Source organism: Cebidichthys violaceus, unplaced genomic scaffold (genome assembly GCF_023349555.1).
Source record: "Cebidichthys violaceus isolate CVI_PGR_0920_01 unplaced genomic scaffold, fCebVio1.0.p SCAF_59, whole genome shotgun sequence".
Classification (NCBI taxonomy): Eukaryota; Metazoa; Chordata; class Actinopteri; order Perciformes; family Stichaeidae; genus Cebidichthys; species Cebidichthys violaceus.
The window spans coordinates 1,032,201-1,059,156 of NW_027176805.1; the positions used below are offsets into that span (position 1 = coordinate 1,032,201).

Here is a 26,956-nt window from a genome sequence, read left to right on the forward strand (position 1 = left end):
ACGCCGTGGAGCAGCTACTACAGCGTCTCTCTTTATTCTTCTCCGCGCGCAACGCCGACTGCACCTGTCGCTCCGCTTCTTATCTGTGTGCAACATGACACAAAGATGTTTTCTCGATCGGTTGCGGGCGGGTGAAAAGACTTCACATCCGCCTGTTGTGTTGCCTTTTTTATATTGCCGGCTCAGTTTCCGAACCTCGAGGCGCCCGCGCCGACCCATAAGTTCTTTTGTCACAATGTCAGCTTGTAAACTGTCCGCCGGTCAAGGACGGCAATCCCAGCGTAAGTTAATGACGATCAAACATCGCTATCGATCGACGCCAGTGGAAGTCATTAAGCAGCTGCGTGCGTAAAAGGGCAGCGGTTAGTCAGTGATGTGGCCGCGTGCACTGACTGACCTCCGCTCCTCGTGTGATTCGAGAAGACGCGGTTTGTTCTGGCAAAAGGAGACCGTTGGTCCAGCGTTGTTGCAGCAGCACCGCCTCGTTGTCTTAGTTAGGAGCCCTCTCCATGGTGCTGAAGTCGCCCACGCTCAACTCTTTCAACTCTGCAAAAAAAATGTCCGCTTCAGCGAGTCATGGTCACCCTTCAAAGTATTTCCTCTCCTAGATGAAGGGAAAGATTGACATTATTCAGCATGAGTCTGGCACGGTGTCATCTATTTCAAGATAGGAACGTGTCAACGTGTTGTAGTAAGGTTACATTTACAGTAACAATTGCACAATTACATTTTATACAAGAAACGTTTTGAAACATGTGAAAATGCATTTTTCACATTTTTATGCAGTGATATTAAAAGACTTGAAAGCAGTTCATGCAGTTTAAATCTTGAAACAGGTGATTTGCATTAAAAACAAGTGAAATCATTTAAAGTTAATAATACCTCTATAAGCATATCCACATTTCAATGAGGTCTCGTTGAAACGATATCTTTTAACAGTGAAATGGCTACGGCTGGAGAGCCAGAGCTTGTGTGACAAACGCAAGAAGACAACTGGATGTGCACTGTGGGTGACAGTGAGAACAGCATTAGCTGTAATGGAATAACAATGGCTTTAATTCATCCGTGTCATGTATGAGCTGATACGAGCTGAACCTCACTACTGATCCACAGGACCAAACGGAAAACAACTACAAACCCGCCGCCGCAAACTGAAAATCAAAGTTGGAACAGTAAAAGTACCCACCCCCCCAAAAAAAATACCCATTTCCTATTGAAACTCACTCAAGAAAACAGTGTTCTGGTTGCATAATCAGGGTGTCTTATGGGTACTAATTCTACATCTCGGCTATAATGGTCATAAGCTCCCTATTCCCTTGCGATTCATAGGCTCTCAATAGGCCCTGACCCGCGGGCAATGACCCAGTGAAAATGGAATGCAGAATGAGCCAACCATTGAAAATGGTTGGAAATGGTCAACCATCTGGAAAGATCACGAGCGCATGTATAGGATGCTTTCTCTCTAGAAAGCCTTCAACCAGAGCCTGATGGAAGGTTTATGCCTTAGTGGACAGAATACGTCCATATTTGAGTTTAATTGTAATTTCCATACAGCAACAATCAGGATAATTTGCTTTTCTCTACAATTTAATGTTGTCTGCCGATGTTAGGCACCCGTGTTTTATTAGACTTAGACGGGTTAACAACGTTGCTTGGTAAACACATTTTAAACACACGTATTCTGTTTGAAAAAAGTAGGTCTTTAAACCTTCCATAAGGAAATGTATACTTTATGATTTAGCTGTGAAATGAAATGAATGCCGCTTTGTCTCTCCCCGCTGCTCCTTAACTCTCTCACTCCATTTGAGTACATGATCCTCGCTACAATTATCGCCAACTGCATCGTCTTGGCCCTGGAGCAGCATCTGCCTGCCAGCGACAAGACACCCATGTCAGAACGCCTGGTAAGTGCTCCACCACGCCCGAGGTCACTCCCTTTAGACAAACGGCAGTCAGACAGATATGGAGAGTAAATAAAATCAGCTAATCAGTTAACAGTGTTTGTCTCTTGTGAGTCAGCAGAACCTCTCAGTGAGGTAGCCTGTTCCCCCCCCCCCCCCCCCCCAATACATAGCTAACCAGTTTTGGAGAGACACCAAAGAGACTGTTGCACAGGGAGGTCAAGACGCAGATCCCGCCCTGTGCAGCAGGGGACAAAAAAGCAAACTGAATAGCATGCAGCTTCATGGTTCAGCACTTTGCTGTGCTTGTACATGAGGGTGTTGTAGCTCAGGGGAGTTTGTCTTTAAATAGAGAGCCAGAGAGCGTTACAAAGAGCAACAGCTTGATGTGGAAACAAAAAAAAAAAGGTCGCTGAATTCCTCTCATATTCAACCACCTGCTCCCGTTTGGAATTATCTCTGCGGGTGCAATGGAAATTCATCAGTGAAGATGTTACAACTCGCAAAAACAAAAAACGGTAGCATTCAGCACCTGAGAAAGTGATTAGAGCGGCTACACAAAGGAGAAAAACAAGCATCCGCTCCCTGCCTCCTCCACCTCGAGGATGTAATACAACGAGAAGCCTTTTAATTAGAACAAGGGATCAGCTATTATTTATGAAGCTCTGTCAACAGAGTAGGAGGCGTGCAGTAAGTGGAGGCGATGATAGAAGCGACTCACTAAGAGTATTTCAGATCCATTGCTGGATTTTAGCGCCATGGTCCTTGAGGATTTCCCCAGCCGTCTTCTGCAAGTGTATTCATAATTCAGGAGTATTTTAGATGTATGTATAATAGATGTTAACGCACTCCTGGTACAGACATTTATCCAGGCAGCCCTCCGGCCCCGTCATTAAGTAACACATTTAATTGTTTTGTCTATGAATCTTATGTTTGTATAGCATGTCAAAATGAATACACTTTATGACACATTCAATGGCCGTCTTTGGTGAAATGTTGCAGGCTCCTATTGGCCTCCATCTTGGACACGAACAGTTTATCAACAAGTCTTTATTTCACCACCACAGCCTTCACGATACAGCCACTCGCCTCCATGCATAGTGTCTGGATGTTCACTGTAGTCACATTTCTTATAGTGCCCAGGCCTGTCACACTGCTTCTGCATGATTGTTTATGTTGGAGTGGAGGCTGGGTGATGCTGGGGGTTGGGGACAATGTCTGTCAGGTTGTGGTATGCTAGGAGCGAGGTAGAGAAAACTCGAGGGGGGGGGGGGGGGGGGGGGGGGGGGTGCAAGGGTTAGTGTAGGCGTGAGATATCTTCTGCTCATGCCCTGTGCATCGCCCCGGGCTCCAGCAGATAATAATGGAGGCAAAGGATAAAGTGTCATGTCACACGCCTGATCCATCTCCCTTACTTACAGAGTTCACCTCGCCACCGAGCGCAAATGATCGCACTGTGGCCGTGTTGTTTGACACTTTTAGGGAATAACGCAGAGGGTCCAGATCAATCGTGTCCAGTCATGTGTGTTGTGCATATGCCCTCAGTGCTAAAGTGCACTTTCAAACAGGATTTTGTTTTTCCTATTGGGATAATGTTGTGCTTCTGATTTGCCCTAATTTCACACTTAAGCAGCACAAGTCCTGCTCTGGTCACTCCATGTACCGCTCATTTCCAGTGTTCCCTGGGCCTAGTACCCCTTTGATCTGTACATATGCCCTTCTGCTCGGCCCAACTGCCTCATTTTTACCCCTGTGGTTTATACCAAGAGGCCCGCAAGTACCCTTGTGGTCGATCCAAGTGCCTGCCAATTCCATGCTTCATTTTTGCACAGTAACATGCCAAAGCGGCACTTGAATGACCCAAGTACCTCTTTAGTTACCCCTGTGGCTGGTCCTAATATCCGGCTGGTCCACCCAAATGTCCATATGTTTGGCCCAGGTGGCCCTAGTGGTCCCTAAATGCTTCCATACTTTATTCTTGCCCAAATGTAACACTAGAGGGGAAATTGAACAGCCCAACTTCCCTCTTGGTTTGCCCAAATTTCAACCTAGGTGGTCCCAAATTCTCCTCTAGTGCCCAAAGACCCCCACATGCCCTTCAGCTCGCTCCATGTCCCTTCCACTTCTAGGCCTCATTTTGCCCAAATTCCCCTATAGTTAGTCCAAGTACCCCGCTGCTTGGCCCAGGGGCAGTTTCCTTGGACTCATGTACCCCACTAGTTGACTACTTAAATAGTTTATTTAATATGTTTGAATGCATTAAATGAGCAGGCCTGAAGCTCCATTGATTTACCATTGCTCTTAAGATCATACTGTGTGTGTGTGAATATTTGTTTTCCCTGTATTTACTCTCTTTTCATCCTAAGAAGAGGGCTCCGCTTCCTGCACTTCTGTTCATGCTGCTGCAAGAAGTGAAAGGAGCCATCTTTCTTTCATCCCTTTACTTACCCCCCCCCCCGCCTCCCCTCTTTTACTCGATGCTTCATTAACCACTCTTATACCTCCAACAAAAAGATCTTCCTCTGTCACTCTCAACCTCTCTCTGTCTCCCTGTAGGACGACACAGAGCCCTACTTTATTGGAATATTCTGTTTCGAGGCCGCCATTAAGATCATCGCCCTGGGCTTTGCTTTTCACAAAGGCTCCTACCTCCGCAACGGCTGGAATGTAATGGACTTCGTGGTCGTCCTCACGGGGTGAGTCCCGCGCCCGCTCAGCTTGAAATGGAAGTCACAAGTGTGAGAGTGGCTTCTTTTGTGTGTATCTGTGAGCGCCTTGAGAGAGAGGGAAGTGGAATCACCTTCTTGCAGTTTGAGCGTCTGCCTACAAGCGTCCTTTAAGTTATTCAACAAGTAACAAGTAAAAGATGTGAAAAAAGTGTCACAAGGGACATTTGTTGCTTTTGGCTTTTCCATTTCTCTCCTTTATTTTAACACTGTTACTGGACTACACTACATGGACACATCCTTTATGGCTTATAACAATAAACCCAGTGTTTTGTTTCCAGTTGGATGTGGTTGAACTTGACACCTGTGGTTCAACAATCACATTTAGGTGTTATGTTTGGGTGTCCACATGCTTTTGGCCATACAGTGTAACATGCGGTCGATGATAATTTACGATTCATTTTTGTGATTTAAGAAATTCAGAAACTTTAATCTCAGCAACCATACTACACTGCAACTCCAACACCTTACCACCTGAGCATCTGCATGGCAGATGGAAAGTACATACAAATACATACAAAGTATTTGATGTATGTGTTTCAGAAATCAGTACGTGTCCCCACTGCTGTGTGGGCTAAGTGGACCACAGAGGTCTGTAACGGATGCTTTTATAGTTCTTTTTGAGCAGCTCTTAGTGGGACTCGGACAGGAGTGGCTGCCCGGCAGGGAAGCTGTCAGACGCTGGGGGTTTGGAGACGTGTAGTGGCCTGTGTGTCCTGTTATCAGACAGGAGTCGTGAGAAGTCAATGAAGGAGCCACGGACAGGTCAATGGTTGAGGGAGATTACTGCTGGGATTTTAATTTAGGCAGCCCTGAAGCTTTATCTGAAAGGAAGTATGACGCTCCTTCTCTGCGTTTTAAACGTCGACGGCAATCAGAAAGTCGTCAGTTTATTTCAAGTGAGCGCTTCATCAGCTTTCATATGTTTGTGCAAACTTCCAGTCCCCCCACCTCCTGTATTCTTCTAACTGCTGATTGAATGTGCCTGGCATCAGCAGAAGAGTGCATTTTGATTTTTTTTCCCCATTTTCTTATTTCCTTAAAGAGACGGGAGTCATGTTGTCTTGTGGAGCTGCTTAAAGCTGGCGACCATTATCATTAACATAACCATCTGTGTGCTGGAGTATTGTAAAACACAAGCTGACACAGTTATTGTGGTTGGAAATGTTGATCTGCTCGTCAGGTTTCGCCTGTACTAGTGGATGATAATTTAGATCCTTTTCGGTGCTAGAATTGACCCACAACTTGTCTCTGTCCAAATGGGACACATTACTCTTTCGCTGTATTATCCCACTGGAAAGGCACTAAGGGCGTAATTCGTTTTTAATCATACGAGCACCTAACGAGCAAGACACATCTTCACCTTTTTCATCTGATGGTGCATCCTGATCGGACGCTTCCCTACTACAGGGACACATACATTGCTTATTAGATTCACAGCTTGTTGTGTCTATCGGCCCCATGTTGGTGCACGCAGAGGAAGCAGTGCTTTTTAAGTGTCTCCCTGGCTCCTTAGTCTGTTTAATGAATGAAGGATGAAAGTACATAGAGGGGCTTCCACCTTCATAAGGTACCTCAACGATACTTTGAAAGCTCCATCAGTACTGATCAACTCCCACTGCTGGAGGAGGCTTTTGATTTTTAACCAGATAAAAGTACAAAAAAATGTAAACAGAGTCCATTAATCCACTTTTCACAGCATGAAAAACAGTCACGCCATGTTGAAAATGTGCCCGTTTCATCCAAGTTCACTGAACGCTCCTCTCGCTTTGTTACATTTACGAGGAGAATGATATTGTTCGGGGATAGTGCTGCATTAGGTCCAGATTGGATTTGTGTTGGAGATAATGTCTATTTCAGAAACTCGATAAACAAACGCATCAAAGTGGATCGTGAATGAGCGGCAGAACAAAGATCGCAGAGAAGCGGTGACCGCAAGTGTTTGACGTGCTGAGGACAAACCAGACAGAGAGGGGAGATAGGGATTCCTTTTGTAAGTAAACATTGCAGCTTGAAACGACACGTCATGCATTTAAAGCCAACACTCAGTAGGCTGGCGTTCAAAATTAAAACGCATCTTCTTCTGTATTCAAGCCGTGGCCAGCACATCGACAGTTCAGAGATGCCTTTATTCTTTTCCTTTCACACGTAAGTGGGATGATTGTGTTTGGAGCCGTGATTGAATTTCATGTTCCCCTGCAATACCTGCTCATGTGCGGAAGATGAAAGAAGGCGTTCATTAAATGCAAGGCTGAGATCACACAGAGGCACGTCGCTCGGAGCACAGCGCTTGAATTCCACTATATTCATGTGGAAACACGCATCATGTGAGATACGCCTCCTGCATCTGACAGCAGAGGTGCTTCGCATGTTAGAAGAAGAAGCGTATTCACGTGTTAAAAACATGAGCGTGTTCTGAGTCATTCCAAGTTATTTCAATATGCCATTGTCAGAGAATACGTTAATCTAAGTAGATAAGGAATTTCAAATTGCATGTCCATATTTTATTGTTTACAGGGTATTGTTTATCCAGAAACAGATTTTTGATTCAGAGTTTTTCTTCTAAGCTGGAGAAATGTCTCATATTCAGTTTTGACTACCCGTTGCTGACACAGCTGGATACAAATTAACCGTTATGTTGCCGATGTGACTGTCTCTGTTTGGTTGCCGAGCAACCGCAGTAGATAATGTGCCTCTGCGTGATCGGGGGGTTTCTGCGTGTATGTTTGCTTTGTGCTCGACACGCTCCTGTGGGACTGGAGGGGGGGGTGGGGGGGGAAGGTGAGCCCACGTCAATTAGAAATCAATCACATCACCCCTGGATGTGGGCTGGCCCACTGGGTTGCAGTATGAGCAAAGTGTGATCCTCTGAGAAATTGTCCTGATGGTGAAAGATAAAAGACAGAGAGGACATTTTAAGTCCTCAGATGTTCAGCCTCCCTAAGTGGAGTTAAGAGGATTAAACTGACTTAACGGCACATCTGGGTGTTAAAAAGCACCTCTCCTTTGTCCTGCCTCGTCCACAGAGGGAATGAGCAGCCTGCAGGCGAGGACTGTACTGATTATTATTACACTATTACATTATTACAAGTGTGGTATAGAAGATGAAATGATAACTTAATGAAAAGAGTTTGAGCAGCCAAAGAATAAGAAATCAGTGGGAGAGAAACCCACAGATGAGCATTAACACCACTACAGTTGGATGTTATGTAGATTGGCTGGCTTAATGCATGAATGATTGATAAAAAGAGAATATTTTTAAATGCTGGGTAATCAATCAGAAGTGACTGGTGAGGGGTTTTTATCGAGCTTGGTCAGAAATCTAATTTGGGATGCACTCTGAGAAGATGGGATTGTGGCTCTGCCTCCACAGGGAAAATGAATGGTCCTGCTTTGCTTGAAATTAAAACATATTCAGTTCTGCTCTAATAATCATCTTCTATTACATAAGTCAATAACGTATCTTACTCTTTTTCCAATTAGCTAAGAATCAGTATTAGCTCTCTGCCTGCTGTACAATTCCAGTGCCTAGTCCTTGGTATAATTATGGCGATACAGCCATCCAGTCCTAATATAAGGATCTAATTGATAGTGCAGCTGGAGGCAGCAGCAGACCTTTAATCTGTCCTAATCAGGCATTAGGAGCCCCTAATAAGAGAATAAATCTGCCTGGGTTGCCAAAGGCCTAATCAATAGAACACTGAGCTGGTCAGCCCAGGAACACTGTGCCCTGATGAGGAGCCAGACACGTCCAATCACACGCTGAGCATGTCAGCGTCTGTGACATGAAGAGACTGGCTGAGAAGCCTGCTCTACTTTGAAAACCCTTTTCTCTCCCAGGGCGTTTATAACGTTTGCCAGTATGAAGCATTTGCTCACAGAAACCGGGGAATCGTGACTCAGTGACTGGAAATAAGATTTTAAAAATATCCAAGAAGAAAGTGATTAAATGACACTCACATGTTGTTCTCATTTCAGAGGTCGAACTCAATGGGAGTCAATTTAGTATTTAGTAGGTTTTATTCTGAAACCGTTAGAATCTGTTCAGGTGAAATCATCTTCACAGCCAGAGAGAGTGTAGTTACATTTTGAAATGTAGCCATTATTCAGCAAGCCAAGAAAGTGATGTACAGTACTTTCTGCCATGGCCACGGGGAGTAATCAGTCTGATCCTGATCGGCCGTTTTTAATATTGTCTGTGGCTCTGAAGTGAGTGACATCACCTGGGTATCTTAGCTTGAGCTCGGAGACCACAAAAACATAAAGCCTGTGTGACGGTCTGAGGGGGGGGGGGGTGGAGTTGGAAAGCGTGAGAACAAAGTTCATATGGACACATCATGAAGTTACCCGATGAAGATCTGAGGTAGAACCATTTATGCACTTAAATATATGCTTTTACATGAGAACATGTAGAAATGGTGAGTCATTCACGTAGGATATCTAGAAGAAGCCAACAGCAGCTGTTTTCTCTTGGAGACATTGCACTCAGTACAAAATGAGTGTTTGAAGTTTGGAATAAATAGCTTACTTTTTCAAAGTCTGATCTGAATTCCTTTCTTTCAGGTGTTTATGATTTAAGAACAGGTGGAAAAAGAGTTTGTCAGGATAATCTTTCTACGTTACTTTTTTTGTCTCTTTTACTTTTAATTTTTTTTTACATGATTTAAGTGATTAGCACCAGAGTCCCTTTTTAACATTTTACTACAGCAGGGTCTGACAGTCAGCTACACTCCTGGTTCTGGCTCTCCCGTGCCGCCCTTCCTTCCAGGAAACTGGCCTGGGCCTCCAGCAGCATGGGGTCGGTGTCGGCTCCCAGCGGGGCCCGGCCAAACAGCTGCTCGAAAGCTTCAGTTAAGCCGGATCTGGGTCTGTCTGCGGTGGGCCGGTCGCTGCTGGAGGCCCCCGCTGAAGAAGTTTAACCCGCACGATTTCATCTGATTCAGCTCAAAATCCGAACTTGTGGCACCGATGACGGGCATTAATAAGAGTAACTACATTGAAATAGCCAATCTTCTCCCTGATGGTCTCGTTTACTTATGAAGGTCTTATAGAGTCATCAGTATTACATTAAGACTGTTACATAACCAGTTAAACGTTCCTCACAGTAAATTAGAGTCATAAACACAGAAGAGAAAACCATTAAGATCAGACTTAGAAATTGGATCGTTTTAAAGTAGTCTCTGAAGACTTGCATATGTGAACACTGTATATCCATATAGCCTATATGTTTTGTTGTTGATGTGTGCCAGTGACAGGCGGGTGGAGTCACTGAGAACAATAATCTCACTGTCAGCTGCAGGGAAACAAAAGCCAGGGCAGTTGCTTTTATTTATTTATCCGTGCGTTTGATTTACGAGTCTAGGCCGTAAGTGGTCGGGGCGAGAGTCGGCGCTTGCGTCGACTTCAAAGTTGCGATTTCCTTTCATGTGCCTCTCAGGCAGCGGGGCTACCACAATCGGAGGCCTCAAAGTGTAGTCGCTGAGACTACAGAGGTCGGGTCACTTTAGCTTACGCCCCGCACCCGGCCACATGAATAAATGTTCCCTTTGAACGTCTGCCAAACATAGCTGCCTCATCATGGAGCTCTGACCCTCCTAGCCTTGCTGAGGTTACAGGGTTTGTGTCTTTGTCAATGTACGTGCTGCACTCGATGAATTGCCATTATGATGGGGTTTTTTTTTTATGGCTGATGGCATAATGTCCTCAGCTTGTCCGTTCGTCCGGTCCATTCTCGCGAACACCATCTCTCAGCAACGCCTGGAGGAAATTTCTAGCAAATATGATTAAATGTTGACTTGGATTCAAGGATGAATTGATTGGAATTTGGTGGTCAAAAGTCATTGTGACCTCACCAAACACATTTTGGGCCATAACTCAATAATTCATATGCTAATTATGTCAATTTCGCACAAATGTCTAACAGAATAAAATGAGGAAGTGATAACATTTTGGGAGGGTTTGCATCCTGAGTGCTGGGTGTGCAGTAGCAATGAAGAATGGACAGACGATGCTTATTCACTTACATGCCCATATTTGTCAGACATTAAGCCCATCTCTTATTAACTTACTCCTCCCTTCCTTTTCCTGAAGTTAGTTTGAATCCAGAAGGCTTGTGTTCTCTTTCAGTTCGATCATGCAGCGTTCCTCTCACTGGCGGTATTGATCCTCAACATCTGCGCTGACTGACAGATGTGGTCAGTGACCTGACAGCTGTGAGGGTGTGTTGGTGTTTTCTGTGTACACGCGTGTGGCGGTTGTGTTCTTGGTACAGGCTGTTCTGCTTCACGTCTCCTAGCCTAGTTAGCAACCCCTTCAGTGAGCGAACACTGCATGCTCTGTGCTGCCGATGCCGACGCCTTGTTGTCCACAAATCGTGAGCAGACTGATGCCATCTCTGCTCTGCCTGTCGGCGGCCGCGTAGAACCGGTCTGAACGGCGGGTGGGAGCCCAGCCAGCTTCTTCTCCACCCGCTCACGCTCACACTGGGGATGTGGTCAGGAATGCAAAATCAAAGTAGAGCTGCATCAAAACGATTGTTTTCATTATCCTCTGAACTGTTATTTATTGGATTATTTTTGTTTAAAGCGTTAGGAAGTCATGGAAAATATCTACCACAATACTAGACTTCTTTAAAGGACTTGTTTTGACCAGACCCCTAGATATTCAAGTTCACATTTTTTGGTATTTATTGGTTTATTTGATAAGGGACAGTGCACATTGATACAAACATTTCTGTAAATGCCAAATAAAATGAGGGAGAAAAGCATGAGAGAAAAGCAGCAAATCAGAGAACCATAGAACATATTTTTTTCTTCATAAATGACATATTCCTCAATCAAAATGACCCACAGAGCTCCCATTGGCTTGGTTGTTTTTCTACTGGGGAAACAGCCGTCAGCGAGCACAACACCAGAACTATGTTGTTTGTAAGTTGCCACATTGCGTTTGTCTCATTCATCGTCTACTCTGCTCCAGCAGTCAAGCTGGGGAATTAAGCCCCAAAAGATTATTCTTATTCATTTTTTTTAAATAATAGTTTTAAGGCTTTATTACTCAACCTACAGCTCAGAGATGTCAGGAAACGAAACGGAGAGAAAGGTGCTGAGTGACAAATGAAGCCGGCCTGACGTGAGCGTTGCAGTTCATCACCTTAACCACTGTAGCCTTTGTTTTGATGTGGATGTCTCATTAGCATGAGCGTGTTTGGACATGACAACTGACTCGACAAACTGAGTGATCGCAGCTCACGCCAACCAGCAGACAGGCTTATTTCCTGACTTTGTGAATATTTATGAGAACAGTCAGCCAATGTGACTCAGTAGAACGCGACGGATGCAACAAATCCAGCTTGCATCTGTCCCTTTTGCCATCATGCCTATTCTTGTCTGTTGTCTAAAATGGCTGCGAGCTAGATGGCTTCACATGCAGTGGCTCAACCAGTTATCATGGTGACATCGCATATTTGGCAGGTTCTTGGCGAGGCTGCCACACTTTTTTTTGCATTATCTGCTCCAGTTGTGACACACAGCCCCTGGTAGGAAGGCCTGGCTCATAGTATAGAAGCTTTCGAAGAATAGCATGATTTAATTTGGCTGAGTGGAAGGTTGGCAAAGGCACAGAGACGCACTATAGCGCACGTTTTTTTTTTTTTTTTTTTGACTAATTGATGTACACACACACACACACACACACACACACACACACACACACACACACACACACACACATCTGTCAGTGAAGTACACACAAGCACTCATATTTGTCTAGACCTGAAAACCCACAACAAAATAAACCTGAGTAGTCGCTCACTTGCTCTTTCACACACACACGCACACACACACACACACGCACGCACGCGCGTGCACGCACACACACACACACACACACACACACACACACACACACACACACACACACACTTTGTGTCTCTGTTGGCTTGGTTCCAGTCGAGCGTGGCTGAAAGTGATGCTTGTCATTTCCTGTAGGCAGAGGAAGTGCACTACACCACAGCTGATGTGGTAGACTGGCAGGTTTCCCTCTTCACACATGATTCAGTCCAGAGCTAATTACAAACAACGTGTTATTTCCTGGCAAACATCAGCGGAACATCAGGTAATCCAACTGCATTTTGTAGGAAAGAGAGAAAAGAGAGAGCGACAGGTTTTGTTTTTTTTATTCTATAGTGACGCACATGTTGCCAAATGAAAATGAAATAAATACATGTATAGAGCACCAACCAGTGATAATAATCACTCTATATTAATCCCAAATTATTTTGTATCAATCTTTGATTTGTATATAAAATGTCCAAAATGCTCCCAGTTCACAAGTTTCCAAGGTGATAGCTTCACTTTTGTCCTCACATTTTAGATGTGATGCTATTAGAACAAATGCAACTTTAAGACACTTCCACATTGGCTTCACTTTTCGGACTCGGAGGTTGCCACCTGGTGCAACCACACAGAGCCCCTAGCAATGTAGACTCTTAGCAACCGCTTTTGTTGCAGTGCAAGGACCAGCGCAGGTAGCGCTCAAACCATTTGGTATCTTCCTGACCTTGTTTACTTTCCACCCAGTACAGTACAGTACAGAGCAGAGCAGAGCCTACACACATGCAGCAGGGAAGGCACAAACAGGTGGGAGGTCCATTCTAACAAAGCAGTGCAATACAAGTTGTTGGTATTTCAGTGGAAAATATGACTTTGACTTTGCACTGACGTCAATCTGAAGCCGATTTATTTTTGTCAAATAAAACACTCGGCATAAAAGCAATAAAGCTTGAAACGTATCTAAGCTAATTTAATTAAACAGTCCACAGCCAGTGGTTGGGTTTAAATCGGCATCAAGAATGAACTTGTGGTGAAAGCATGAACACCGGTAAAGCAGTCTGCATTTAACTATAAATGAGTGAGCGGTTGTCACAATGCTCGTTGTTCTTAAAATGCATTATGGTGCAAACGCCGCTTACATGATAAGACAATTTACAACGTGAAATACAGTAGAATTAGGACTGAAATAGTGTCGAATTGAGGCGATCATATTCACCGTGTCACCAAATAATGTCTCTGTTAGGTACCCCGTGCTCGACAGCTGAGAAACCAGAACATTTCAAACAACTGACCACAAAAAAAGTGAACCCAAAAAAAGATGTGGGTGAGGAGCCCAGCCAGTCCTTGGGGTTATTGCCCCTCCAGCGCGGAGAGGGTCAGCTTTCAACCTGGACGCTGGGTTGCTGTGTCTGTCACAGCTCTCGGTAAATAACAAAGACCTTTTAAATCCTCGATCCTGCGGTCTGCAGCGCTGAAGAGAATGTCAGCGTTTATCATGTTGAACGAGTGTCGGCTCTCAAAGAAACAAGAATGACAAGTCAGCCTGCAGGATGTTTACGGGACCGGCACCTGTGACACAGACCTACGCTCGAGCTGCTTTCAGACCTCGCATATTTAAGTGCAGCAACAAACAAATTGCAGCCGTTAGTAGAACTAATTCAGCTTTAAACGTCGGCTTTGTTCAGTGAGTATTTACTGCTTTTTTTTCCATTGTGACTAGTGATCCTGCTCGATGTGGGTTTTTTTTCCTCTGCGATTAGGTGAAATTTTTGATGTCATTTAATAGCAAGGAGGTGTGCTAGGAAGGCCTTCTTCTGTTTACTACAACGAATGCTGTTGATGTATGCATCTTTGTGTGTATCTTTGAACTATGACGGTCTACTTTGTGTTCGTGCCACGTTTTGCTGGAGCTCATGAATAGTCAGCCAGTAGTCTAGGGGAGAGACGATGTGTTTCACAGGAAGAAAAAGCACAAAACATGTACACACATATAGTACACAAACATTCAAGTAGTATACTAACACATGACAACAGTTAACCAGCACAAAATACACAAAAGCCTAAATTGAAATAATGAGCAGGAGAAAAAGGTTCCATTTAAACAGTGAAGATGACTTAAACCCGACATCAGTACAGAGAACTAAGAAAGGACGTCATAAAAGCAGCCGCCTGTGTGAAAGTCCTGTGACCCACCTAACCGCCTCCCTACGTGGATTATGTTGCTGTTCATACGACGGTATTAGTATCGTGATCAACCATGTGAATAGATGATGAACGGCCTTCTGATCCCACTAGCAGGTGTAGCAGGCGGCTTCTGACACATACACATGAGGCTGATAACATTCAAAGCAGGTGGAAATGTCCTAGTTACATGCCAGGCTGAGGGCTTCTCTACCTTTTCTTTGACCACATCATGTCTGCCCTACAGTTGCAGTTTTATCAGGGTCTTTTACAGTGTTCACCCCCCCCCCCCCCCCCCCGGGACCTCAAATCCAAATGCAGGGAAACTGGAAACGGTTTGAGTCGGGCAATATTTTACTGAGTCTCACTCACACAGCCAGTCGGCGTCCCTCTCCTCATTCCCTGCGAGTTCACCTGCAGCTGCGCAGCAAAGTAGGGCCCCCACTCGCTCATATTGCCTGGTGTAATGGATGGACCGGCCCCCCTTGTTTTCTTTTGAGCCGCATCGCCGGCCCCCTGACAGGGCTGGGAATCGCCTTCTTTTTTTGCAGCGTCCCCTCCTGTTCCCAAACATCTGCGTAATAAACCGAATTGTGGCGCAGAGAGCATCTCCTCCTCGTTGCCTGCTGCCACCGGCTGCGGGCCGAGCAGAGCAGAGGGCGTGGGGACTTAGAGAAACAGCATTCCTCCTCCGGCTTTTCTTCCCCTCCGTCTCATTAGATCTACCAGGAGGACGCTGCCGACGGTGAAGCGCTCGCCGCCTCCTCCTCCTCCTCCTCCTCCTCCTCCTCTCCACCTCGTCTTTCTCTCCGTCTCGCCTCAGTGGAGAGGAGCTCTGTTTGTTCGCCCTCCCCGGCCCCCATGTAAGCTCTCTCACTGTGGAACAACTGATGGAGTCGCACATAGAGAGGCGCAGGGCACAACAGAGAGGAGGGAAAATGAGGCAGATAAGAGGGGCCGAGATCAAAGTGCTAAAGTATTAGCTACCACAATAAACAGTATACGTAACCTGGTGCACTTCATTCTTTGCTGACGGTGTTACATTTGAGCCTCAGTGTGCATAATTACTTGTGTCTTTGTATAACCATCTCACTGTAAAGTGGACTCACGAGTCACTAAACAGCTCTACTGTCCAGGCAGGGAACAGAATGTACTGTACTGTACCCTCCAGGTGTCTATACCGATACTGCTGCAAGGCTTCAAGCTCTCACCAGCATCTTGATGTCATCTTTGGACATCATTGTGTTCATGTATTATTTTTTATTTTCAATGTATGTTAAGCACCTTATTATTTAAAAAAAAATGCAATATCTATATATATATATATATATATATATATATATTTTCTATTTATATTAGATCCCAGTCGGATTCCCTGGTTGTTCTCATTGGAGCTATTGGAAATGGCCACTCTACTGTCTACGTTGTATTGTGGACATACATGTACCCTATGTGCTCGTGCTTCTGCCACTACCCTTAAAGGAACAGTGCAGCATTTGAGGTCTCATGTCTTTGCTTTGAGTACGGAGCAGTGGTCAGTTTGTCGTTAGCCTAGCTTAGCATAAAGAATGGAAGCAGGTAAAAACAGCTAGGCATTACATTACAGTCATTTAACAGACTCTTTTATCCAAAGCGACTTACAGTTCAGTATCTATCTATACGCTGTAGGCACAGCTACGGGAGCAATTTTGGGGTTAAGTGTCTTGCTCAAGGACACATTGACATGAGACTAGTGGAGCAGGAGCCGGGGATCGAACCGCCGACCCCTCTGATTGGAAGGCAGCCCTGCTCTCCACTTAGGCACTGCTCTCCCGTAGGCCTGGTTCTTTCCTAAGTTCTCAATACCACGCCTGACAATAACTCTAAAGCTCACTAATTTACGTCTCAGAGGAAGTGATGGATTTGAGCTTTTTCTTGAACAGGTTATCCATCAGTGCGGCTGCCTCACGGTTGGTGAGCTCAGGTTTTAGTATCGCTCTACAATCTGTATTGGCCAACTAACAACTACCCAGAGGTGTGTGACAAAAGCTTGTGCCAGCTGGTCTCTTAGTAGGTGCACCTCTAAAGTTACGGGTCTAATGTGTGTAGAGAGAGATCTCTGTCTGTGCCTTCTTTCTCTGTTGGCTTGTTATCCTCTTGAGCTATTGATCCTGGCAGCGGAGTCTCGATAGAATGACAAGCTTGTGCTTCTTCTGGAGAATCCTTGTTATCCGTACTTCAGGGACCACATGACCGATGACTGGCTATGCTTGGTGCCTGTGTTTGTATATTGTCATTAGCCCAGTTGGCTTGTCGTTTCTCTTTTTTTTTGCTTTAGCGCTTTTATTTGATCAAATAATTAAAACCTAACCTCAAAGCAGTGTTACCATCAACAAGCAGAGGTGTTGTTTCAGGCGGTACCGGTGTAAGTTATCTTCTCAAGTTTGCCTTCCTTAGTCTCATTAGTTCAGTGGGCGTTTTTCAGCTCTGCACAGCCATTATTGCAGTTGGACTGCTAATGTTTTCCTGCTGCTAATTCGATGTTCTGTAACACCATAATTATCCCATCTCTGATCCAAGTAAATGGAGCAAACAAAGAAAAGCTTTTGTCTTTTTTAGCAAAACGCAGCCTAAGCCTTTTGATGCTGCACCTGAGCCCTATTGACAACATGGGTGGATGTCTGACCAATTTACAATAAGTCAATATTGACTCAAGAGTGATGAAGCAACTGGGTTAAGGCAGGTGGGAGCAGACAATCGGTGAAATCTCTCGAGTCATCTGTATGGCGAGCATCTCATTCTCTTGATTGGTCCGTATGATCGTACATGCACACTGCTGAATGTCTATTCAGCTGAAAGTCTATTCAGCAGTGTGTGCGACTGAACAAGCCTGTTAACACTGATCGCGGCGATGTTACAGGATCGACCAGGTCCCAGACCTCATTTGTCCTTCACAGTTCAAGGCCCAGACAGCTGGAGCCACTGCTCTTCACCAAGGCTGGCTGTTTGGATGTATGTATGCATGATGAGAACACATGTTCTGAGTGTTCTCATCAAAGTTTCATGGCTAATCTGCTCTTTAGATCATGAGATAGCTTGTGTACAAAGAGGAACGCTCACAATGGAAAGGTTTCATTTGATGTTGATGTGGACGACGGATCAACTGGTCACCAAAAACTGCACTTTTTTTTCGTGGTCGTGCCTTGATGGTGAGGAGTTGGCCCGAGTGATAACATTGCAGCCCGGTTAGCTTTGCCGGCTACAGCGTTTAACTAAGACACAAAAACATGGAAATTATGATCCAGTTTGAAAATGTTCCCCTCCACCGCTAACCGTGCATTGAGCACCGTGTTGGTTTCAGTTCATTTAGGTATATAAATAGACCCTTCAGTGATTATTAGACGGTTATCATTCATGATCCATCACAGTCTCAACAAAGAGTCACACTATTAGCAATACACCACCCTCCTCGCTCCTTCCGCCACTCTCATCAGGCCTCCCCTTTCTTTTGTTAACCAATCAAACTGAAAAATAATAAACTGTGACGATACTTTAACAGAAATCTGTACGTCCGCCCAGAAGACATCGGAGACAAAAAGGGTGGATCCTTGGACCGTGGCCGACGGCTGGCCGGACAAACATACTGATTGTATAGATGACGCGGAAAATAGAAAAGCCAATGCAGTGTCACATTATGTAACCTGAGATAATAACTGTTATATCCCCATCCCAACACCTTCCTATGTCAATCTCCCCCTCCCCTGACCAGTGCTGCCTCTGTTCCAAAGATAGAACGTTGAAGAAGAGACGAGAACTAGTTGAGAGTCTCTGCTGTTGTGTTGTGAGACTGGCAGTCCCGAGAGAAGCAGGTGAGCTCTGTGTTGCGTGACTCCCAGCCAATCTCTGGAGAGCCCTGTTAATGCTGGAGTGTAAATGGGAAAGGAAGCGGCCCACACCCTCCCCCCCCCCCCCCCTACGAAAACAAGCTCTATGTTCGTCCTTCAAGATGTACACTCAAGGTCCAAATAGCCGGCATCACAACTGTCTGCATCAATACTACCGGAGTCGACTCGGTGCTGCAAGAGAGTTTGAATATCTTTACTGAGTAACCGGAAAAGACAAACGAGTGAGAGCGTGCTGGCAATACTGAACAACATCGAAATAAACACCGAATCAATGATGCCTGGTTAGCAATGTTATGAACAGAGTGGAGGTGATAGTCAAGGGTGCTACAACCAATTGCTGGGAGCAGAATGGGCCGATACGGGTCACCGATCACGGGGTCCATTTTAAACTTTCTATTTATCGTGTTTATTTATTTATTTAACTATTTCTAACAACACTGTATGTTAAGTATTAATATAAAGAGATGAGAAAGTATCATGAATTGACAACTGTTTATTTGTTGGCAGGCGATCAAAGTATTTAGAACAACTATTGGCCAATAACGATCTGTGGGCGATTGATGGGAGCACCGGTAGACTCCTCCTTTTGTCTGGTAACAAAAATCTTTGACCCGATTTCAAACAGACACTTGGAAATGCTACCCAAACCTGATGAACATAATTCATTTTTTAAAAAAGAAACCCAAGGACAATCAGAGAATAATTATTACCCAATCCATAATGCAGTTGACCCAAACAGACCATAATAGGGTGTGAATTCTGGCAGCAGCAGCAGTTAACAAATAGTCCTGAACAGAGATGGATGCATTTCTTAAAAGTCAATTTAAAGACATAGAGACAGTGTGGAGCGACCCATTGACCCACACAGCTGAGACCTCACCTGACCCACTCAGTCTGACTAGAATGTGGACGTCTCCGTTACAAGGAACCAAGCGGACGTGTGACAGCCTGTCATTATTCCACTTCATGGTTAGCTTCCACACTGTGTGGCCCATTGCAGTTTTTTTTGCATTAAGTCATAATACAATTATTAATAACTAACCTTGTCTGCTGAGTTTTACAGACCAGTGCAGTCATTCCAAAAGACTGGGTCGGGACCCACAGGTGGGTCGCAGAAGATTTTATTAGGGTCCACTACATTTTCAGAATTATTCCATGGTCTTCCTTTGGTCCTGAGCGACAGCGATCAGATGACCGGCTGTTCTTAAATGTACTGTAGCGAGTGACTCAGAATGAGTTGTACCCAGCATGCCGTTCAGCAGTGTGACTGTTAACAGGGTTCCCACTCTCACGACACTACACAGTGTGTCCACAACACACTGCTGATAAATATGTCCCGTAGATGTAACTTTATTACGGCAATCTGCAATGGCAGGTTTGTGGTCCCTTGTTTGGCCAACTGGGACGAACTGACCAAAAGACTGACTCCTCCATGCATTCAGCTTTCTTCATATATCGCTTAATATATCCGACTCGATCTCGATATGACGAAAGCAAAAGCAGGCAGGTCCACCGTCAGTCATGTATGTGTATGCAGCAATTGTGAGGGTCGAAGTTCGAGACCAAAGACTGTTTTCAAATATCCTAAATAAGAGAAAGCCTTCATCCTTCTATGAACCCCATCACTTTCTACTCTGTGGCTGTTATTGGACTGAAAACAAGGCTCTGTTCCCTCAGAGCACTTGTCTTTAGATCTAGAGAAAAAAAAGAATAAAGTGAGAGAAAGATGAATAAGAATCTCTACACACACAAGTATATACCTTTGTAGAAGATAAGGTATTGACCATGGCCTAAAAACCATGTGTGAGACAGACAAACAGACAACTGTGTTTGTGTGATTATTGAGATCCATTTACCTTGTCTCCATGCCAACAAGTGTGGATATTATGTTTTATTTACCTCCTGAGTAATATGTTGTTTGTTTTTAAAGCAGTCCTTCCTGGAAGGCCGCTCACACAGTGTGCGTTTTTAATCGATATCTTTCTCCGATGCCTCCCTTTCCCACGTCTTCACCACAATAACAGTCTCTTACCGTGTGACTCTAGATATTTAGGAAGAGCCTCTGAGATTGTAAGGGGGCCTTTTAGCCACCGCAACTGATTTACTGCTGTGTATCCATGCTACATTAGAAAGGCCGTAAGGAGACAGAAGGGAGAGGGGGGAGGGGGGGGGGGGAGGCAGTAATGAGGTAGAAACAGAGAGAGAGAGAGAGAGAGAGAGAGAGATCAAGTTAGGAAGAGAGACATCCAGACACACAGGGAGAGAGTGTGAGAGGACCTGGAGGGATGAAATAGAGCCGTGCATCATTTTCACTTATGACAGTGATCAGCAGTAGACGGAGGGAGGAGGATGGCCACTAATGATCTGGAGATGGGTCTGACTGCTTTGCCAGATATACACCGGAACATCATGTGAAAAGGATGCTGTTTGGCTGCCAGCTGTAAATCTAACTGCATGATCATCTGCTATTAATAATAGTCATTCCTGTGGCTGAAATTGTGATTTTTTTTTTTTGGGTTGGGGATTTGATTTTTAAAAATATTTTTGTCATTTCGCCTTTATTTGATAGGGGACAGTGTAGAAATGGGATGATTGCAGTTATACGACATGCGCTGTAACCACTCGGCTGCTCAATGATGAGTATTTAAAATAGATTAAACTACCCAACAGTATACAAAGTAGCTCCACCATTAAAATGTTGCGTACACATTGATGCATCTACAATTATTAGCGATTCATATACATAGAAGCATCATGATTTCGCTTAAAATAAGTAGGCTTGTAATGTAATCTACAGATGTGACGCCAGGTGACTCACCAGGTGACGCGCCAGTAGAAATCATTCTACTGTTGCTTTAACACGGGCCATGAACGCAGGTCCCCCTGAGTGAAAGTCCTGTGTTTGTTTGTCCCATTATCCATCACCTGTCCGGACCTCTCGCTCTTAAATACCATACCAGTTGCTCTGCTTCTAATAATGACACGGGTGGGTTTACGCTGGCGTTAGTACTGAGCTGCTACGTCTCATACAGACACTGAAGGGCGTTTGTATCAGCGCGCTGACGGCTATTCCCTGAGCGTCGGTATTTAACGCCCCTAGGAGTGAAACCAAGCTGCAAATTGTGCCAAGATAGTGTGATGCGCTGCCTGTTCACAGCGTGTGCAAAGTAAGACATTAAGTATGACGTGCATCGCATTCCCTCCCGCCCTACTTGGCATTACATAAAAAAAACAACTACATTTTGGTTGAGAAGAATGTGATGTTTAATAAATAGCAGAGAGCAAAAACTCTTCTCAACAAAGCAGGTTTATTGTATGATAATAATAATAATGTTTGTTTTTATTCTAATGGATGTGTTCATTACAACAGAAACATGATTTTATATGGATGTCTTGCAGCCTGTAGTCCTTACAATAAGTATATAAGTCTATAAATCATATATAAATGCTGCAATGTGATGTCCATGTAGCTTTGCAGTAATGTTTCTGCTGCGGAGTGCCGAGGCCCGACTTGATTACATTGTCGGGCATAAATCACAGCACATGTTGTCAGAATGGCTCCTGTGGGGAATCTTTCCTTATTGCTCTGTTGCATTGAAGTTATTGTCTTCCATTTTCACTCAACGGCTGCATTATGTACCGCAGGCCTTCTCTATCTCTCCTCATCAGCTTCCGTGAGGTGTTTCCTCTTCTGTTCATGCAGCTAAGAAAAGACATGTCTGATTGATTTTCCAAGAAAATGTCTGTTATCCATAACCTGGTCTCGTTTACCGATTTATGAAAGACAAAGAACGTCTCACTATAACTTTGAAAATGAGACTTAAACGGGAGCTACGCCCATTTTCAATATTCATACGTGTTATTCCTGTGGTCCAGAAGTCAGAAAATCATAGTAAACATGAAGAACTCTCTCCAAAATCCAAAAAAGCTAGAGCGCTAAAACTCAAATTTGTGATGTGATCAAGTGGAATTACTTCACAGTTGATATTATAGACGATACTAGAGACTTACTTCTCTGGTTTCTGGCTTTGCTTGTGTTGTTAGCATGCTTAACTAAGATGGAGACCGTCAGCATGTCAACATCGTCGCTCAGTATGTGAGTCTGCTGATGTGGCTGGAGGCTGTTGGTCGTGCTGAACTGTTGGTCCTCGTCGTTTGTCTGTGCGATTCTCTTCTGTATCACTGGTTGTCTCCTTGAGCCGCTCTCTTTATCTCTTCATGTGTTTCTCTCTCATTCCGTTCCTCCTGACGATCACCCCGAGGTCATGCGCTGTCAACATGTCTTCCCGTCCCAGCAAATGACATTTAAATGTTAACGCCGCCTCGGAAGTCTCCAAAAACCCACAATGCACCGTGTCACTTCCCACCTTGTCCTCTGTGGCCTGTGCCATGGTTTCTGTGTGTTACAGTTGTATACTGGTGTTTATACATGTTCCTGCCTCATGTTGCGTCAGTGGGTGAGAGAATATGTTTCGTATTAGTTTGTCATTCATACATTTCTGTTTATGTGAGCGTTAAAGGTGCTAAATATTTAGAGCAGAGGGATTAGCTCCTCACATGCACTAACAGGCACGCCCAGTCATGTAAACAAATCACAGAGAAGCAGATTGAAACACACACAGAGTGACTTCATTCTCTGCTCAGGTAGGTATTTCTACACTATGTCTTTACATAGACAATAGGTTCTTGTTGTTATATTAGAGTTCTGGATATGGAGAACTTTTATTTCAACAAACTACATTGTGTCAGGCTGCTGTATTGTCGTTGGTGGGCAGATCTTTTCCACATTAAACAGCTAAGCTACTTGGCTCCTGTGTGTCTAATCTTTATATAGGTGAACAAATACAAATCTCTCTCTCTCTATATATATATTATATATTGCCACATCCCCACCTGATTCCTTTTTTTTTTCACCAGCTACACTTGTCCTTTGTGTCTTTGTTTCCCTTTCACTGGAGGATTATCTTTTACTGCTCCCTCCCTGTCAACACGCAGCACGTTACCAGGAACCATGGCAGCATCAATGCTTGGACGTGAGAGAGAGCGAGAGAGAGCGTTTTACCACAATGAGGGACAAATTGTTGGACTGAAAGCAGCTGATTTGCAATCGCTTGCCTAATTGGAGAAAGCATTTTTTTTTTTTTTAAAGGATCCCTATCAGCTGATGCCAATGAAACCAATGTTTAATTGTAATTAAACTCTGCGTGTTGTGAAACGGTCCCTCAGTTTTGTGTGTATGTGTGTGTGTGTGTGTGTGTGTGTGTGCGCGCACAGCTTTATGTGCCACGGTTTCTTTGCCGCTTTTTATTATAAGTATAAGTACTTCTCTCTTTTAGCTGGAAGAAATCATTACTGAACCTCTTTCTGTATTAGAAATAATGTTTCCCTTCCATCTAATTTCATAATCAGCATCTGGACAGAGACTGCCTGAATGTAAACAGCGCCCTGGAGTATCATTTATTTTTACATGTCTCATATTGTAGTCATTAAAAGAATCCATATGTCCAGGCACCACGGCAGAGCGTCGAATTAACAAAACAAACAGAAATGTATGATTCATTCCTCCGACTCCTCGCCTCTTCTCTCTCCCTCCACCCACATCGCTTTCTGACTCTGACTCTCTTATCGCTCCCCGCTGCCGCTGTGGATCCTCCGCGAGCCCAATAGAGCCATTGTCATGTCGTCTTCCTGTTTCTATGGTGACGAGGTGCGATCTGTCGCCAGCGAGTCTCTCGCCTCGCCGCTCCTCACTTGCCCCAGTGACTTTCAAGCATGTCCACTTTCTCACAAATGACAGTTGGATCCAGTAGACTCATGCGCTCCTCCTCTCTGACCCGCTCTCTCTCTCACACACACATCATATACGTACATTAATATTCTCTTCATTAGCATGACCATAATAAGTACAGTAGTGCCAGTGCAGGTTGTTCAAGGCTTACAATGTATATAATAATGTACAAGGTAAAAAAAGGGTTAAAGGTAAATACATATATAAATTGTTTTAGTTTTGTTTTCAGCAGTAGATTTTAATGATATACTTGTCTTTTCCCTCTCTTAGGAGAGTAATACTGCTTGAGATTGCGTTCATGGAGAACAGCAGGTTTCTCCTCGCGACAGAGACTCTAGCAATGCACACAGGCCAACCACATGGTTGTGCCTCAGTGCTTGTGTTCAGAACTCACCAGGAACTCCATTTGCTCTCCAGTCTCTCTCCTGTTTCCTCTCATCTCTGTACATTTATGATCCAAGTGCATGAAGCTGCTGAAACGATGCATCTTTGTATCAATTCGTACTGCCGGGGAAGATTTGTTTTCTTTGACGATGTGCACATCTTTTGTGCTGCAGGTCAACTTTTGAGGTGTTTAAAAAGTGCAGACGAGCAAAATGTTAACTCCGATTTTGCCACCTTGCTGGAACAAGTAATCACTGTATTAAAAAAGAGACGTGGGAGGGAGGGGGGGGTATATTTGCATTGCATCGCGGCTCTTGCAGACTGCGAGGCAGACGGTTTAAATAATTAACCGTTGGATAAAATGATTTTGATTTGAAAATGGCGAATGACTTGGTTTGGTACGATGACACCAGATTGTATCTTCTCTTTTTCATCTCTCTCTCTCTCTCTCTCTCTCTCTCTCTCTCTCTCTCTCTCTCTCTCTCTCTCTCTCTCTCTCTCTCTCTCTCCCCATTATGAAGATGCCATATAGGATGTCTTGTCCAAACAGGCGTCTCTTTAGCTGGAGGTATGAGCCGAACACACACCTGCTCTCTTTCCCTAGACAGGAAGTCTGTGAAATAACTTTGGAGCACAGTTAGCGCTCGTCCAGATGTCACTGAACCTCAGGCAGCTGCGAACGGACATAATTGGCACCAGCACACACGTACATGTTAATGCACCACCAGGCGAGCGTACAAACGCACACGCTAAAAGCCTCCGACAAAGCCCGAGGACGCAACACACCATGATAAATCACATGTGCCATCACATTCACACTTCAGTCATCACAGACGGGGCTAGTCCACGGATCCATCATCCACTCTATCTGCTAAAGGACAGGTGTATTTGTAGGTGAGAGGAGATGACTGATACTTGTTATAAATAAAAGATGAGGTATGTGAAGGCACAAGAGTGATGTGCAAACCAGAGAGAGAGCGCATACCTCCACCAATCCTCTAAATGTACTTTTATGAAAGTAAAAGCTTCTAAAACTGTCTGGAGCCTTTATCAGTCCACTGTATTATGAATCCTTCTTCAGGATGATGTTTCTCATTGAAAGAAAAAAAACAGAAAAAGAAAGTAGTGAATATGACTTGTTGAAATGTGACACATTTGGTCAGTGGTTGAACTACACCAGGCTGCTTTACTTAACCAAGTGCAACACCTGAATGCCTCTGAGCCTCCCTTGGAAAGCATGCTCCATTATTCCTCTTAGGATGATTCATCGCAGCTCGCCCCTCTCTGTGACGACAGGCTTTTTTACCCAGCCTTCGAGGGCGGTCACTTTGAACAATTTTGGCTCCAGTACTTCATACACGCTCCTTGGTTACAACCGGCTTTACCCCTCACATTTCAGTGCTGTGATGTAGACAGTGTGGTGTAGTTCTGTAATAAGAAACTATTTTGTCGGCTGATTATTAAGCCTCAGCCCTTCCCAACAGCAACACACATAGATGAGTGAAGGATCTCCTTTGTTGTTGTTTTTTCTTCTTTCTTTTACTGAAAACATCTTCTTGTAAATCTTTGTGATTCATTCGGAAAAGAAGACACCTAATCTGGTTTAAAGCAGCGTGCTGCAAATCACAGAAATACTTTCTGATGCCACCCCACAGCCTCATGTTTGGTTTACAACTCCACGGGGAAATCAGGCGTCGGGCAGAAATGTCCATATGGGAATGAGAAAAAAAGAATATTGGCAAGTGTAAAAAAATGCACTTTAATAATGCAGATATATTGACAACAAATCCCTGCAGATATTGAGAGTGACAATCAATATTCCTTGTTCGGAAAAAAAAAACCAGGATCAGGTTTGAAAAAGGATAATGGTGATTTCTCAGTGAAGGTCTTCCTGAATACCTTTCATTGTGGTATCAAACAGCGTGACACTCAGCCTGGTGAACAGATTGAAACACACACTCACATTGGCTCTCAGGCAGAGTGCCAGCTGGTAAACACGTCCGGCTGATTGATTCGAGTCGAGTCTTTGTCTTTGTCTCTGACTCTGTCTTCTCATCGTGTCTACCTCTCGCTGTGTCTCTCCTCGTATTTATTTCGCCCTCTCCTTTGATTACAGTTAGTGTGCAGCAGTGTTCACGTATGAAAGCAATTTTGTCATAATTGTGATTTTGTAATAATTTTAGAACACTTCGAACGAAACCTCCTTGAATGTTCCCCTGCTCCTGAACTTGTGACTGGAATAGATTAAGTCCTAAGAAAGTTG

The 26,956-nt window shown here is 44.3% G+C and overlaps 1 protein-coding gene across 5 annotated transcripts in view; it reads left to right on the top strand.

The window, feature by feature from the left end:
• The first annotated feature begins 1,511 nt into the window (after nucleotides 1-1,511).
• The window catches only part of LOC137888936 (voltage-dependent N-type calcium channel subunit alpha-1B-like), a 140,059-nt gene continuing 114,614 nt past the window's right edge, over nucleotides 1,512-26,956 (top strand). For all 5 annotated transcript variants that reach the window (XM_068732455.1, XM_068732454.1, XM_068732456.1 and 2 more), the window contains exons 1-2: nucleotides 1,512-1,904; nucleotides 4,458-4,597. In XM_068732455.1, coding sequence (XP_068588556.1) covers nucleotides 1,758-1,904; nucleotides 4,458-4,597 — 287 coding nt within the window. In that variant the 5' untranslated portion in view covers nucleotides 1,512-1,757. The remainder of the gene's footprint in view (nucleotides 1,905-4,457; nucleotides 4,598-26,956) is intronic.